Here is a 17,753-nt window from a genome sequence, read left to right as displayed (position 1 = left end):
ATATTTGCATTGCTAGGTTTCCCTTAAATGAACAATGCCGAGACGGGGTGATACGTTTGCCTGCATGAGTTCGTATCTGCTGCCGTTAACCGCGCAGTGCGCCCTGCCTGTGTGCTGATTGCAAAAGCCACGGAGAGCAACGCTAGTTGGCACAGTTCACTACAAGGTGGTGCCAGCCGCTTCAACCATGATCATGCTACACTTGAGGAGAGGGGGAAAACAACTAGAAACGAAGTGCCGCCTGCCCTTTGCCCCTTCTCAGCGAGTGCGGAAATGTACCGCGGAAGCAGCAGCGGACAGCCTAGCTGATGATGGCGCCGACAAAGCGGAATGTTGTGTCACTTGAGATGAAGCTGCAAGTTTTGCAAGACTCAGAGTATGAGCTCACGTAGGAGCGCCGTGATCATGACGGCTGCAACCAGGCGCCATGCTGACCAACAGAAAAGGCGGGCTTTGTGCGCCAGGGCGAAAACCGCCCCCATGATAGTGGAACCAACACGATGGAAGCCGCTGACATTGCCGAGCTCTGGGAGCATGTCACTAGTGATGATGAAGCAGCTAAACCTTCGATGGAGGAGTTTCTGAGTGCAGATAGTGCTGCCTCATTGTGCATTATGAGCTGCCTCTGACGGGGCAATCACTGCCGTGTCAGACGGCAGTGTTATACAATGGAAGCAACAAGATTAACAATGACCCGTACTTGACACTAATACCCTATGTTCATGCGAAGTGCATTGTTGTCGATCAAGTCGCTCATTGACTTCATGCATGCTAAATTATTGGCGCTAGTGTTCACGCAGCAGCTGGACGCGATGCAGACAGCGGTTGTGAACCTGAAAATCTCTCATTCATAAGTTCTATGGGTTTTCTCTTTTGAATTTCGGAGCTATCGTGTATGCATTCTGGCAAATTTGATGTTTCTTTGGCAGCTTTTATTCTTCCCTCTAAACTGCTGAGGTTAGCTTCAGGTAAACAACGAGATGCGCACAAAAAAAGAAAAAGAAACGCACAGAGAGTGCTTGTGTCTGTCGTTTTTGTGCCTTCCTTTTGTCGCTGTTACATTGTGCAGTTTTATGTGAAGATCATATGCCCAACTGGCCCGATACATTTTATTACTGAGGTCTGCTAAGCAACTGCACTTTGTTTGTTTGCTTACGCAGGACTTGTCATACTACAACTGCATCGAGCTGATTGGCAATGCAGAAGAGCTCATCTCCAAGCTGGCTCTTGTGACAAACGCAGACGCAGGTTAGTGCAACAGCTCATTTATGGTTTGTGTGGTGCGAAGCTCTGGGAATGTTACACTGCACACCTGTGTCAGCAGATCGGTGGCGGTGGTTCAGTGATTGTCGCGTTATGTTGCTAATATAGTACATTTGACTGGTCGCTTTCGAGCGACCTCACAGTTTAGCTTACATTTGGCTGGTCAAAATTGAGCGCTCGGGGCACATTTGTCTGGTTAATACAGAGCGCCATGCAGCTCGGAGTGCTTACAGGTGCTCTCACCTTCGAGCTGGATACACAACCGAGATTTGACAAACTTGATCATACGGCTGCCCCAATTGCTCTGGGAGCAGCTAGCACGTTCAGTCCCATGTTCAGTCCTCGGACGAGAACGATTTTGTCTCCAACTGCAAGGTTTTCCTTTCTGAGAAACCTGTATTGAGTTTTCTTTGCAGTGTTGTTCTAGAGTAGAGTGGAGGACAGTCTTTCCCTTTGTTCATTTGTGCTACCAGTTGTGTTGAAGTCAATATTGTTGGTACTAAAACGCTCCTCTGCTGCAGGTCTTACATTTGGAGCCAAGTCCTACCTCCCTGGAACGCGGGAAGGCACAGTTGTGTTGTACCACCGTGACTGTTACCCATTTGGTGCCATTGGACCAGTGAAGTTTCTGTGGCGTGCCCCTGCTAACCAGAGTGGCATTGGCAATGCGAAAGGTGATCGCCAACTGTGGCTTTGGGTGCACCCCACCATTCACAGAAAAGTATCTGAGGAACTGGTGGCATTGTTTGGTCTTCGAAGGGTGCAAGCAATGCCCGCACATGCAGCGATAGTGAAAGTCCAAAGCAGTGGTGTTAGCGAAAAGTGTGAGAGTGGCATTCAAGTGTCCACTGTAGGAGCTACAGCTGGTGACTTTCAACATGTGAAGTGTGGAGACTTGGCGCCTGCGACAAACTATGAGTCAATGGGAGACGCAGAGGATAGCCCGATTACAAAGGAGAGAATCAAACCTAACCAGCCATCAGCGCAGTCAACAGTTTCTGCAGACAGGACAGAGTCTCAAAGGAAGGCATCGATGACCAGTTCCCACAGAGCGCAGAAACAGGAAAAGGTGGCGACAAAGAACCGTGCGAAGTCACCGAAAAGAAGGAAAGCCAAAGAAAAGAAGGCAGCCTTCACGGTTGCTGCTGCCAATGCAGAGTTGGAAAAAGACGATGCACCATCGGTTGCCGAGGTGTTGCAATTGCCTGTATACACAAACGGCTCGGTGACGATGGTGCAGCTCAAGGAACAGATGGTGAGGTTCTCGTTGACGGGGCCGCTTGCGACGGGAGTTGTGCTCAACACGTTCGTGCCATCCCTGCAAGCTTCATCACCAGAGACGGACGTGTGGTGGAACAAGCGGGCGGAGGAGAAGGAGGCACAGGAGGCAGCCTGGGAGAGGCTGCAAAGCGAAGGCGCCGAGTGCGAGTCGGCGCTGCTTCCCCGTGTCCTGGGGCGGACTGTGAGGGACCCGCGGATCCTTTTGCCGGCCTGCAAGACCAAGGTGACTGGCCACTGTGAGCACCCCATGACGCTGGCATCTAATTCTTTGATGGCAGATTTTGCGTTATCCAGAGTTAGGACTAAAAGTTGGATCAATTCTTGTCTAACGAAGTGTGCAGATGCCAGAATCGAACTGAAAATTTGGGTAGGTGTGTTGAACTGCATTTGGTATACGGCAGAAAAGTGATAAAATAAGAGCGCAGCACAGGCAACTTCTGTTATTTCGACCCTGACAATAACGACGAAGTTGATCGAATTATCTGGCAAGTCAAATTCAACAAGTGCAGCAAAAACGCCAAAACATACTGCTGATTCATTTGGCAGTATTTGCCGGATTCTGTGGCGTCCTTGCATCAAACGTGCGCCCACATTCTATGTGTCCAAAGTAGTAAACTAATATAGAAACATTAAAGTCCAAAACAGTAGAAATCCAGTACCCCTGTCACACTGAATGTTTTAATCAAGAAGAGGGGAGGTGAACCGGGGGGCCCAATTCCTATTAGTCATATCGTAAGAAGCTAACAAACACTGACACCAAGGTGGGATCATTCCCCACCTGTGCCAAGTTGTTTTTTCATCCATTAATTTATTGTTTCTTTATTTCATTTATTAAGCACAAGCAATTTCCCCTATGTTCTCCTTGGTGTCAGTGCTTGTTGGCTTTTATGACATGGATGTTTTAATGCCATTTGAACTGAATGGCATGAGCATCGAATGACATTATTCGGCTGTTACACAGCGATATTTAATGCCACTAGAATCGAATGAGTTTGATAAACTCATTCGGCTTCACACTCGAAGCAAATGTGTACTCTCTACCCCCGAGACAAGGTAAAATATGATATTGAGTGTTCGTAATTTGGGAAGCGTTCATGTAAAAAGGTAATTATTTTGCATGTTTGAAGGCATTTGTTCAATGAGAGGAAAGCTGTACGGTAGGTTGTCACAAAATGTTTTTACTCTCCACCTTAGTGGCGTCTGGTTGCCGTCGCTTTACTAGTCGGCCATACTGCAAACAAATGGGCACCTGTGTGCATGTACAAAGCAAGGTATGCAGCAACTAACTGCTTCACCTGCTGCAATAGAACATCACCGTTCAGCAGTGCCATGTCAGTCGTAGTGTTTGTGTTCAATTTGTCGGCTATGACTACTAAGCTGGCTAAGCCTTGTCCTGGCTTATTGTGACCAGAAATTCTGAAATAGAAGCTTTATATGCATGTTATTTCAGTGAAGTGACACTCCATATTTATTTAAAAATATATTGATTTACTTTTCAGACACTCGCACATACCTTCTACTTCCCAAATTTCTTGGCAGGATCGCTACATATTGATATCATGACCGGATGGCATTAATTTTTCATGTGTAGCACCACCATGGGTCGAATAGCATTCGTTGCACCGAATGTAATTCGAATCTAATGCCATTAAAGCTCCCAGTGTGACAGGGGTATAATGCGTGCCTGGTTTTTTTGGCAAAAGAAAAAAAAAAGATGTGTTGCACAATGATGGCTGGTTCCTAAAGCCAGCTTCGCCTCACGATTTTAGGTCAGCTTTGCCGCAATACGGTAGTGTTAGGCGGCAAAGCATACAAACGCAGCGAAGGCAGTTTTAGTGCGATTGAAGTGTGCAGGCAATTTTATATCTAATTTCTATTTTTAAAAAATGAAGCCGCGTGCTAGAATTGGATAAATACCGTCATCAGACATCGTGAGTTAACATTATTGCTTGAAAATCTTCTTGGGGCAGACCAAAAATAGGCGTTTTCGAAGGGTGATTTTTTTTTTTTTTTATGTGCGTTCAACGCACTCGCTGTCCCCTAAGCTTTGCAGAGACAGACTCTGCCACTAAAGGTGTAGCTATTGAGGACGCTATGGGGTCAAGTGCATGCATGCTGTCTGCTCAAGTTCGAATTATTCAGCGAAGGCGAATTTTAGGATTGAAATAACAAAAGCTTGAGTTCATTGAAATGCATGGCTGCTGGCCGGGACATTTGGTAGGGATCGAATTAACCGTAGCCAAATTTACGGAGGTCGACTGTACTACACGGGATGAGTGATGACTTGCAACATTTTATTCCAGAAAAAACACGACATATACGGTTAAACCACGATCTGATTAAGTCATTAAAATTGGGAATTCGCTTCATTGTATAAAAATTTTGTAATGAAATTCAAGATTTTATGTGAATAAGTACAGTACCTTTTTACATTTTTTTCACACGGAAAGTGCCACAACATTTTCCAAATTGGGGAATCGGAAAAAGCAGTTTTTAATGAGAAACAAAAAATCACTTTGTTGGATTTGAGAGTTGGCAGTGAAAGATTCAGTTTCATGATTTGTCTTCGCATTGGCTGTACGAAGCAAAGCCAGCCACACTTTCGTGTCCACTCTGCCCCCACAGCTTGCCCGCAGTCAGACTGGTGCTCTCTCATGAAAAGAGCCAGCAGCAGGGAGCGTATGCTTTGTCTGCTTCTCGCTTCAATGCGTCTTCAAAACTCTAAATAAACACTACCTCTTGTACTAAAGACCTGGGAAGTCAGCGCACCTGATCCCACGCCATGTCAGCATGTCCACTTTTTGCACACGCTGCAGATTACTTCTAAAACACTTCTAAAATGGTACAAGGAACATGATGCTGCTCCTCTGCAGTCGCTGGCTGTGGCATGGTGTGCGATTTGAGGATGGCATTCGTAAGCAGCCGCTTGTAATTAAGCCATGTGACCAGCTACATCCGCAGAAGTTTCTATTTATTGTGCGGTATTCCTTCGTGGTGGCAGTAAAATTTGTCGCGTCGCAATCTTGCATAAACACACTTTGTTATATTGAGACTCTAAGTACATGGTGTTCTATGGATACTAAGTTATAAAAAAAGTAGAATGCTTTGTTATACCAAGAATTTCATTATACTGGAGTTTGTTACGTCAAGGTTTAACTCCATTTTAATGCTGTATAATCTGTTTCAAACTTAGGCAACACTGCGGAAGATATGCAAATAGCACAGTCAGAGAAGTCTCACCCTATGTGGTTCGCAATGCAGTTGTTTTTTTTTATTTGTGAAGCCATCTAAGGAGTAACTACTTCATGTATTGCAAGTACAACTTGTGGACCTGATGTTGGTCAAATTGCATATTATTTGTGCACCATCATGTGTCCAGTATGTGCCAGGCTTTGTTTTGGACGCAAGTTCGGGCATTGTGATAAACGTTTGATAACGTTGATAAACGATTGTGAGAAACGTTTCAGTTTGCTTGTTCATTGTTAAATAGGTTTCAGATCTGGAATGCCTTCTATGTAACTGCGTCACATTTTGCAACGTAGAAGTATGAGGTCTAATTTTTACATTGAATTATACAATGCATGCTTATACAGTAAAAGCTCGTTAATTCGAATTCCGCAGGGACACTACAAAAATTCAAATTATACAAAATTCGAAATAATGAAAGCCAGTTAAAAATTGCTCAGTTAAGGCACATGTATTGTCTGACAGTTAAGGCGCATGTACAGTAAGTGCGCGCACATACACACTGCATCACGTTGGCGAGAATGACCTTCTACCGTTTGAAGCAATGGTGCAGCCAGTGTAACCGGACAGGGCCAACGCGGTCCGATGTTGAGATGGCTCTTGCTGCATCCGCGCATTTGTCACACCAACTGCACCGACCCACAATGCATGGTGTAAAAAGGTGCCCACACCATTTCGCCGATGATCGGAGACAGCTGTTCAAAGCGGTACGCAGGTCGGGGATTGTTCTGCGCATGCTCCGAAGAGAGCAGCGAACGGCACATGCGTCGAAATCCAGGGGGGACAGCATTTCAGCTGGTGCAGCGTTCTTTATTCTCTGAGCGCAGCACAAGCGATGCAACATGCCCATCCAGAAGTGACGCATGCCGAAAACGTCGGACTGTAAATGTGCCTTTGCACCGCCGATGCTTGCTGCAGGAACAACAACTGTGCTCTAAAGCCCAGACCACATGTGCGTTTGTGGATGCACGTAAGCTTGCATCCGCACGCCCACTGTCTGCACCCACGCATGCGCAGACAGTGCGGCACAGCTCGTATATGTCGAAATGCGGTGCGATCTCGGAGAACCACTCCTCTCTGTTATCGCGTGCTTGGGCTGCCTCGCATCGGCACACCTGGCTATGCAGCTACCGTGCAATACATGCAACTCCTAATGAAGAAGATTTATATGATGCAAGAAAGTGCTTAGTCTTTCCTTCTTGTGCTGATCTAACAGCTATAAAAATATAACAATTACGTTTATAGATATCAAAACACTTTGAAACACTGTCAGTAACAAAGTACGAAGTAGCATCCTCCAGGGCATCTATGAATGAAACCAGTGAGTGCACGCTGTCACACGTCTTTGTGTATGCAAACCACCATTCCTCGCGAGGCGTGGAAGGCACAAGGCATGTAGAGTGAGCTTGCATACGTGTGGTCTGGGCTTAAAGTCTTGCTCTCACACCACCAATGTCGCCATTGCTGTTTTGCAACAAGCATCAGCAGTGCAGCGTTCTAGTGACAGCAAGTTCTGTCCATGCCCGAGGGCTTACAATGCAGGCACTACTGCTTAAAGTTCTGCTGGTGAGCGTCTTTCTCCTTGAATTTCTCTCCACAGCAATAATTTCATGAAACTTCCACTCGCGTTGCCGCCAAATTGGACTGCCTCAAAGATGCTGGCAGTAGATTAAGTGTTGAGACGAGATTAGAGTCAGCTGACACAATGGTGGTTGGAGATCGTTGGTAGGGACCTTCATCCTGCAGTGCACATAACCAAGTAAATGATGATGATGTGCATCCAGTGTTTTTCCATGGTAAGTAGTGGGAGAAAGGACGTTAACCACCCCTTCTCTACTGGCCACCCTTCAAGGATGATTTCATTCGATCAAAATTTAGATTTTTTTTTTTTTTGCAATCCTCAAGTGTTCCATCTTTAATGATGTGGGGAAGTACTTTAAAAAAAAATGTGAAGTGGAAGCTGGGAAAATTGCAATTTCAACAATTGAAAATCTCAACAAAAATGAGATAGGAAATCAGGTTTAGCAGGTGCCATCGGATCGCAGATTGTGCAGCTTTCTGTTGACTCATCTTGGTACCGTCATAAAGAGAAGATATGGGAGCTTCAGATAGCCACAGTGCTGTATTTGGCTAGGTAAAAATGAAAACAAAAGAAACGATAAAAAGACAAAAAAAGAGTGTTGTGGTGCGTTACTTCTGCCATGTGTGCACCGGACGCACCCCTATGGACTGATGCAGATTTTAATTGCAGGTGCACATTTAACGCTCATTTTGATGGCGGTGAGCTATGCATTTATTTGTCCCTGTGACGTTCAGTGACCTCTGTAGGCTGGCTTGCATTTATTCCATTAATACGTCCAAAAGGCAAAATTGTTCGACACTCGATTGAGGACAGTGTAGCGATACTATTGGAAAAAAAAAGAAAAAAAAAGATTAGTTTCCTGCGTAGCCCTCCCTCTACTATTGTGTGTATTATGGCGACAAAGTTATGCAGTATAACATCCTGGCAGTTATACTGAGTTCCAGTGTAACAAAATGCACTGGTGCATCCTTCTGGCTCAGTTTGGTTCTTGCAGCACTGAACTGACCTTTTCAGACATGGTGTATTGTAGTAATAATTAGAATACTAATGAATTGCTTATGCAGGTCCGCCAGACAAACTCAACGGGCTGCCTCTGCTTCCACAGGCAAGTGATTCAGCATTGTGGGATCCACTTCTGCGCAACGCTGTGTCATCCCAGAAAATGTCTGAGGCTGAGCTCAACCGACTGAGATCGCAGAGCCCCAGGCCTGGTAAATGTGCACTTCATTCTTTTCTTAGTAAAAAAAAAGTGCTATGTATGATATTTTTATCAAAACTAGAAACAGAGTGCAAGTTTATTTTATATGACTACTTTTGATAATTTATGGCAGTAGTTGGCACTGGGCACCTACTTGAAAGTGGTGGTCCAACTGCGCCATTTGCGCCATTCTGCTACAATTCGACTTGCCTGCTCCTGGCTGCGCCCACTCAAGTGCCATTTGCGCCAACTGCGCAAAAGCGCGGTATTTTGCGGCAATGCAATGTTTTCAGTGGGGTTTGCGACTACAGTCAACGAACGATTTTCCGGACGCCCGACTTTTCGGACATGCCCAATGATCGGACGCCTTCGCGCCACTGCCATGGTACCGCACAATCAATGTATAAGAATGTCTCAAATTTCTGATGCAAAAACTCTTCGCCGTCCCATTTTCCGGACTTTTTCCATGATCGTAGATCCGAAACGGCATTAATCGAAGCCACCTCCGCCGCCATTTTTATTATCTCGCCGTTTAGAACAGGCGCTCGCGCACGCAGATCCACTGGCCGCCGCCCACTGCCGCGGCAACGCTGCGCTAGGCCACCGCAGCTAGGCCTACAGCTACTTCGACGTCCGCAACCAAGCTTCTTGCTGTTCGGTGCCTTGTTTTTCATTAAAGCAATTCGTCGATGTTAGCAATCGCGCCGACTCCGTCTTTGTAATCCTCCCCCATGGCTTCGAAGCTCGGAAAGCACGACGCGTTTAAATAATGCCGGCTTCTGAAAGTCAGCTTCTTCTTAATACAGCAGTGTTATGCGGTGAAGCGTACGCGAAATATTGTTGCGGTGAAGCATTGCAAAAGTGGAAGGGGCAATTATCACGGCACGCAGTATGTACTGTATTCCTTAATTACACATCCGTGCACTCGCTTCTCTGTCACAGTGCGAGCACCGATAAGCCTAGTAACTGTACTTTCAGGCCTTCAGAGCTATTTCGAACGTTTATGTGGTGATTTGAGCCCTTGGGGGCAGTAAAAGGCAGATTCGTTTTTCGGACGTTTTCACGGCCTCTAGGGAGTGCGAAAATCGGACGTTACGAATCAACTATACGAATAAATTTAACATTCAAATAATTCATTTCGCGACTCAATTATTTGCTTCTCTGTTTTTGCATATTAAATGAAATATTCGGCTGAGGCCGATGCATTGCACGTAGCCTAACCGGGGCACTCGGATGGTTTCAGGACAGGAAAGTCCGGGACAGAAACAGTTACGTGGCTGAACCACAATCTGATTATGAGGCACGCCTGTATTGGTACAAGGGTCGTCCCGGTCATCAACTCTAATCGAAACAATTCTTATACCCGACGCCGACAAAGGGAACGGCGACGAAAGCAGCGCTCATGTGCGAAGGTATAGGGCCAATTAGCCACTAGAAGGCACGGAGATCGTATCATATACGTGTTCATGCACGCGGATTCATGCGTTTGCACATGCAGTTCGGAACCTTCTGCCAATCTGCAAGCTTCTATGCGCGATTGCAGTAGCTGCCGGCTTCGACAGTTGTCAAAAACACGTACTACATGATCTCGGAACCGATCGCCGGTTAGCCACTCATACGAATATATTAGCGGCAAGCTTTCCGTGATGACTAGTGGAAAGCTTGCCGGTCAAATTGGCTAACAGCCAATTTTCGCCTTGGCACACTGCCTCGGCCTAGTTGGGCCTAATCGGTAGCGCTACGAATGGTCAGTCGGGTATAGGTGAGAAAAATTACGGTTTTGCGCCGAATCGACTGATACTTATTTGCGGATGCCACACGACACACGGGAAGGCGACAATCTGCCTCGCAACGAAAGCGAGTGTACCATCTTTGCGACATGGTGCACAACGGTACTCATTTTGGCACTGTTCATATACGCATAGTCTTGTAAAGCTTCTAGCATTGTTTTAGGCATACTAATACACATTTTGTGCGGTGCGGTAAAGTCAATCAAAGCACATCGGTCATTTGGAATGCACATAGGACATTGGCCATCACTTTTTGTCTTGTGCACGCATAACGGCGCAAATCGTTCTGGCGCATTCGTAATTTTGTGCTGCCGTTGGCTTTGTGTCTTGTGTCACTCTTCACTTACTGATTGCACAGTAATAACAAGCTTTGCCAAATGGCTACAGATTACTGCCGTACTACTCCAAATGCTCCAAAAACACAAATTTTTCTGCTCCATAACTGCTCCAGAATGACAATTTTCCTGCTCCAAAAATTGCTCCAAATCCTAAACTGGCTGGACCACCACTGTACTTCACTTATTTGGCAGTTTTGTTTGGGGAAGAAGTTCAATGTGAATATCCAGTGTTTTAGGAGTCTGCATTTTTGTTATTGCACTGTTTTCTTTGGTGTCTATGTGTCCATTTCGGTACGAGGCTCAGCTCGAGAAAAATGCGTAGTAAGCAATTATTGAAGACTGAAAATGTATGGGTGTGCAAATGTTAAGAAATTTGGAATACCATTGAATTATTGCAACCTTAAAATTCGTATTCAATTCTATAACTGCGTATTCGAAAATTTTCAAATATTCAATTTGATAGGAATATTTCAAACAAATCAAATATATTGATGGCTTGTGGTAGCATGGTCCTTAGCGTTCATTTCTATGTAATCTAAGAGTATGTGTTTGATTTTGTGCTGTTGGCGAAATTTTTTCTTTAAAGCACTCTCAGCCATTAGACAGCTAAGCCGTGCAGAAAAGACAGCGTCTCAGTAGTGAGGGGCAGAGAATTGCAGATAATGAAGGGCACTTATAGCGCAACGAAAGGGGATGGGGGGGGGGGGGGAAGGGCTGTGAAAGAGAATCTAAATGCAATAAGAATGCTCGTTTGGGAGTACAGATTCAATGGGCAGATCCTTAGCAGCAGTGCCTCGATCCTGAGCTTATTCTTTGACAGCAAATGCGATGAATAATGGCTAGCACAGGATCAAGTGCCTCCGAGTGCATGGGCACTGCACGCTAAAAGGCACAGGTTGGCGAGAACAGACAGCTAGTGAGAATTACTGAATTAACATGAGCCAAAGGGACAATCATTTAGTGTAATGGCTTACTAGTCTAATATTTTCCGTTGACAATGTGATTGCAATGTTCCAACATGCTAAAATAACCAAGCTTGCTAATAAATGCATGTGGATATCATTATTCGATTTGATATTTCAAGCAAAGTATCCTTATTCAATTCGAATGAGAAAATTTTGATATTTGTGCACCCATATAAAAATGTAAGTTAGGGCTTGCCAAACTGTTGCTCCTAAGAACACAACTAACTTCCAAATTATTATAAATAAAATCCCTGGTCTTGACGTAGATTTTGATATTGTTAGGTTATTATTTCGCCTGTTGTGTTGGGAAATCGTAGCTGATGCTTCTCTGCTGTCTCTAGCTTCGGGATGACAGGCCCCTCCTCTGGCCGTCATCCCCACATGGACAGCTAAAGGAAACTGTCCTGTGTTATTCAACCGTCTCGGTCCTTGTGTGTGGACCTTGGGGGTCAAGCGCACAGGAACAGAGGTAATTTCTGTGAGAATGAGACTGGCGGTAATATACCCATGTGTGTGTGGATGTGGCAGTACAATACGTGCCAACTCTCCCAAATTAGTCATAAAGTTTATGAATTTTGGCTTGCTACATGATTTTGTGAATGCTGTTAAGTTTTATGGAAAATAAGATGTTGAAAGGTGGGATGATGCAACATCTTAAAACAGTGTGCATAAAAGGGAAATTGTAATGATACATGCGCCATCCTCTTTGTGGCAGCCCAAGTAACCACATGCTGGTGAGGTAGTTGCCTTGAACAACGTTATTCATACAAGTTCCTAAAGCAAGCCAAATTAGCAACAGCAAACTGATTGTTATCTAGAAAGAGTGTGCTGCTCGTCACAATGTTGTTCCAAGTTTGCTGCAGTTTTGGAGTTTGCTGCATTCCAAGTTTGCTACATTTTGCATATTGTCACTGCATATTTTCACATTGTAGTGACGGTGAAAAAACTGTAAGTCACTAATTTAGCTCTTTATTAGGCGTACTTGTGCCCACAAAGACAACTGACATTCAGAGCACAACAAAGCTGTGAGCATGATTATTGATCACATAAACCTGACTCGCCCGAAGATTGCAGTGTTATCACTGATGCTTGCGTGCATTCTAGAATGTGCAACACCATTTGTGTCGTGCACACAATTAGACAAGGTTCAGTGACAACACAGACAACAGAGAGAATCAGCAACAACATGCGAAAAAGTTCCGATACACGAATGCAAGTCTTGCATTTTGTAACACTTGTTAGCTGGTGATAAACGATCACTGAAAAAAGACAAAGAAGTTCAGTGGAACCCCGATTATACCACTTTCTCGGGACCGCGAAAAAGCGTAGTAATATGCCGGCGTCGTAAAATCCGAACATAAGTTATGCCTATAAAAATACTACTTATTTCGCGTGACGGGTTTACGAGAAACTTCAATGTAAACTACTAACATACTCTGCAGGGCTTGGAAACCCAAATTACCAAAAAAGTAAATGCGATAAGAATTAATGCTGCAGTACAGGTACCAATCATGCTTTATTCAAACAAACCATTACGGCATTCCAGTGCCCACTGCCACGATTCCTGCCAGCCGGCGCGAACTTTAAAAAAAGTCTAAGTTTCTTTTGGACCTTGTTTGATCCGTGAACCAAGAGCTTTCGCTCAGGTTGGCCAACGTCCAAAAGGAGGTCCTCTGCGGCGTCGCGTGTACAGTTGAAGTTTCGGATGCCGTCTATTGCCATAGCACCTAGGCGAACGTGGTAGGCACAGACATGGCATCTGTGGCGTTGTCGTTGTCCTCGTCTGATGTCGCAGCAGTGTCGGCAATAGGCAAAGCCTTCTCGATGGCGTCATCTAGTGACACCTCGCCGCGGATCGCAACATTGTCGGCGGCCTCCACGTACTCGGCGAAGGTCGTGGTGAGGTTTAAACCCTCGAAATCGTCGTCGGCAAAGCCTGCATCGGCCTTGAGCGGCATTGAGGTTGTTGCGTCCAAAGCAGAGGAGGCAGTCTCTCGCTTAAAGCCACAGTGCTTGAATGAGTTAGCACAGAATAGTGTCGTCACACGCTCTTTACTACGCTTGCCACCATGACAGCTGTCACCCTTAAATGCAGGGGTTTGCTCGGGCTGCATATGGTAAAAAATACCACTCTAATCAGCGTTGAAAACGTCGCAGGGCTTGTATGCAGCAATCATCTCTGGCAGCGACTCTTTCCACTCGTTCACCGTCTAAACGTCCACAGAAGTGCTTTCCCCGCAGGAGTGGCTGTACACAATCCTGTTTTGTTTTTTAAAGCGATCCAGCCACCCATTCGATGCCTGAAAGTCGTCGATGCCCAGATGCAATGCCACAAGTTCCGCCTTTTCTTTTAGAATAGCACCATCAACGTTGATTGCAGAGCTCCGTGTTTGATGCAGCCACTTGACAAGAACTTTTTCTAACTTCTCATGCTGTCCTCCTTTTGCCGCTTTGCACTTGAGCCCAAATTTGTTGGCATTCTGCAATATCACTGCTTTGTTAGCCACGATAGTCTTAAGTGAAGATTCGGGTATCTTAGGGTCCCGGGCAATGCTGGCTTTCGTGGCTCCATGCCGCTTTTCCGCTTTCTTGATAATATTCAGCTTATCGCCGAGCAACAGAACTGTCTGCTTTCTGGACATCGTGCGTTGCGTTGCTCCACACAACTCGAAAACCTCCGCTGAACGCTGGTCGCTAGGTCTATGACGAAGGACACGTGTGATAAACCTAGGCCTCTCCGCGCAACCTTGTTGGCGATCTGCTGCTGAGAAACTGGAAGGAGAGAAATGCTTCCCCAACGCGATGAGAGGTGACACCGCTGAGAAGAGAGGGAGAAAGTGATTGTGGAGAACAAAAGGCGCTATTTTAGCACAGCGGGTGTCGCAGGTGGCTGCTGGTGGGGGGGGGGGTAGAGAAACGCTTCCCCAACTCGATGAGAGGTGACACCATCGAGATGAGAGGGAGAAAGTGGGCGAGGAAAGAGATCCGCGGCACTTTTCTTTTGTCCGCCGTTCCGTCCCGCGCTTTGCAAGGGTCGTACAACGCGGGTCAGGCGTAAAATTCCGTCTGATATCCGGGATTTTTAATGCATTGCTTCTATAGGGACTTCGCCGGGACTGCGCTAATCCGTCATAAAAACCGGGGGATGTATAACCGGGGTTCCACTGTACATACAGAATTTGCTTGTGAAGAAGAACTAGCCATTGCTTGTCATTATAATTTATAACCGCATTGCTAAATTGCAGCTTTCAAATTGAAACTGCTTTTCTTTTTCTCCTTTCTTTTTTCAGAAGCTTAAAAAGACAAAACCTAAGCAAAACAGGACATTTAGTTTTGGCACCATGCTTGCACTTTCCTGTGATCATGTATCATTCAGTCAATTTTGAAGTGCTCAGACAAAAGATTGGCTCTCAATCTGTGGTGCACCATTATAGATAATTTCTAATTGAAGTCTGACAGTGCAGGCTGAAAGTCAGGGGCGGCATTCTCTGTTGTTCACTTTTGGGGGTTGTGCAGTCACTTTCGTGAGATTTCACTTCACCAACTCCGTACAGCCACCTTAAATGTAACAGTGACCATCTAGTGTTGGCACTCACCAATGCAGTGGCTGTAGAAGGACTGAGAACTAAGGGTACACGAGGCATCAAAGCGCCAAGCGGCATGTAAGAAGAGATGGGTAGATTTAGAGGGGCTACAAATAAAGATGACTTGCTCTAGCAAATATTCGGTACAGAAACTGAAACCCCGCACAAAAGTTTGGCTGGTTGACTCGCGTGTATGACGATTGGTAGTTTAAACGGCATAGTGTAATAGATGGGTGCCACAGCACTTACCTACGCAGGTTGGTTTGCTTTTGTTCTGCCCCTTATCCTGAATAATAATGTGCAACAAGCACCTTGACGCGTATGACGCACACTGCTGTTTTGCATCCGGGCAGCATGAGCCTTTAAGGTTATCGTTGCGATCAGTTTACTGAAGACTTTTCTGCAGTGTGAGTGACTAGCAACATTAGTGTGCAAAAAAATAAGTAATCTCCAGGCCTTGAGAGAAGCAAATCTTTGAATTTCCACTGTGAATTTCCACTGTGAATATGTCCAAGATAAGGTTCTGATTGGCATATTTTATCATTCGAATCATCAATATATCAAACTATTTTGTGATCCTTGTTCAGTTCGATATGTCCGGTTTCAACTGTATTACCAATTTACGAAAAGTAAAATTTTATTGGTGTTGCTTTCTTGTGGCTGTTTTAGTATTTTTCTGAAGGACCTACACTTTTTTGGTGTCTGCCAGATGCAACTGCTGTGATTTTTGCAGGCATGCTACTTGAGCTGGGAGACACTGAATCTAGGATACCCATCGTGGCTATTCGGAAGGAAGGTTCCCGAACCAATTTAGGTTTGTCTCTCGGATTATCTTATCTCTTGGTCTTGTAATGCCTTGTCACAAGCAGACGTGCCCCCTTCTGATTTCCTTTTCACCTTTCGTAGAGATATGATTGGTGATAACATTCTCGTCACTTCTGGTGAATAGCATCAGGAGATCGAGGCACATATTTAGCAAACGGAACACTAGCTGAGATATTAGCTGAAGTTCTGAGTGTACTATTCACACAGAATACACTGGAATCTTAATAAACGGAAATAGCTTAAACGGAACTGCCACTTAAACAGAACACCGATGTCATGCTTGGTTGGTTTTGTATTGACGGAGTGCTAAACGCTTTATCTCCTGATAATCAGAACTCTTGGTTAACGGAACCGATATCCCTCATGCCTTGAGGTTCCGTTTAAAGAGCGTCCACTGTAAATCATTCAGTTTAGGCCTAACTAATACGCATACTTCTTTTTCCGCCAACTTCAGTTTGTGTTAGATTGCTGTGGTTTGACTCTGTGCCTAGATCAGAGTTTACACCACCTTTAGCAACCAAATACTTAGCGGCGTGACGTCACAGCCTCAAGTAAATGCGCGTACAGTATTGGATGTTCTAGCGTAACATTTCCTGTCGTGTTTCATTCTGTGTGAGCATAGTTGCAATGTGGTGTGGTAGCTCATATTTTCCTGCCTGGGTCAAAATGTTCCGCTGGTGTTGTGCCACGGGCAGTTGCTGCCACGGCTGTTGTTGATGCTCCCTTACTTCATGGACACGACGTTAGCCTGGACAGCTAAAGAAAACAGAGGAAGCCTGTGTTATTCAACCATTTCTGCACTTGCACATGTGCTCTAAGGGTCAAGCGCACAGGCACACTCTGGATTTGTTTGGTTTCTTTCTTTGCTTATACAGTAGAACCCCGCTGTTACGTTCCTCACTGCTGCGTTTTCCCGGCTGCTACGTCGTTTTCATCCGGTCCCGGCATAGCTTCCATAGGATCCAATGTATAAGGAACCCCGCTGTTACGTCGTAGCTGTGAAAACGTTCCCGCATGATACGTCGCAACTTAGCCCCCCGAACCCGCCTGGGCTAAAGTAGGCAACGCGCTCCAACCGCCATTTTGGCTTTTGACAAGTTTTGGCTGGGCTTGGCTATGGAACTGGCTGCAAGAAGCCGCACGCCAGTTCGAGATGCCGCCATCGAATTGGCGTGCGGCTTCTTGCAGCCAGCTCCATAGCCAAGCCCGGCCAAAGCTCGCCAAAAGCCAAAATGGCGGTCACATACGACGACTACGTCGCCGTGGATGTTGTTGTCGGGACGTCAGAGTGTCAGAGCATCGCCGAGATCGTTGGGATCTCGGTCGCGAGTGAAGTCGCAGACTGCGATGCACGAGCCGCATGATGCCGGGGAGTTGCCAAATCGTAGCTTTCGAAAAGCCGTTGCGGCTCTGGACCTCCTCCGCAGGTACGTCGCACCTCACAGCGACGCTGACAGCAATGCGGCCTTCCAGGCTAGTGAGAAACGTGTGGTGATTTCTAGCGACCGAAAGAAACGGCAAGCCACAATTCTGGACTTTTTTTTAGGTCCTAAGCGCACTCTGTGGAAATAAATTGTCTATAGTTGAAGCTGCACTTTTTTTCATTCATTTTCGGAGCTTTCCTCACTGTTGCGTTTTCCCGGCTGTTACGTTTTTTTTCCCCGGTCCGGTGAAAAACGTA

General features: G+C 45.6%; 1 protein-coding gene across 2 annotated transcripts in view; it reads left to right on the top strand.

Moving 5' to 3' along the window:
* The window catches only part of Pop1 (POP1 ribonuclease P/MRP subunit), a 56,897-nt gene that overhangs the window by 9,917 nt on the left and 29,227 nt on the right, over positions 1-17,753 (top strand). The window contains exons 5-8 of one of the 2 annotated variants that reach the window (XM_075704108.1): positions 1,161-1,248; positions 1,785-2,780; positions 8,437-8,583; positions 15,981-16,061. In XM_075704108.1, the coding sequence (XP_075560223.1) occupies positions 1,161-1,248; positions 1,785-2,780; positions 8,437-8,583; positions 15,981-16,061 (1,312 nt within the window). The remainder of the gene's footprint in view (positions 1-1,160; positions 1,249-1,784; positions 2,781-8,436; positions 8,584-15,980; positions 16,062-17,753) is intronic. The other variant, XM_075704109.1, reaches the window with a different exon arrangement.

This window comes from Dermacentor variabilis, chromosome 9 (assembly GCF_050947875.1).
Source record: "Dermacentor variabilis isolate Ectoservices chromosome 9, ASM5094787v1, whole genome shotgun sequence".
In the NCBI taxonomy this organism is placed as follows: Eukaryota; Metazoa; Arthropoda; class Arachnida; order Ixodida; family Ixodidae; genus Dermacentor; species Dermacentor variabilis.
The sequence above is the reverse complement of the archived record's forward strand: the minus strand, read 5'-3'. Positions and strand labels throughout refer to the sequence as shown.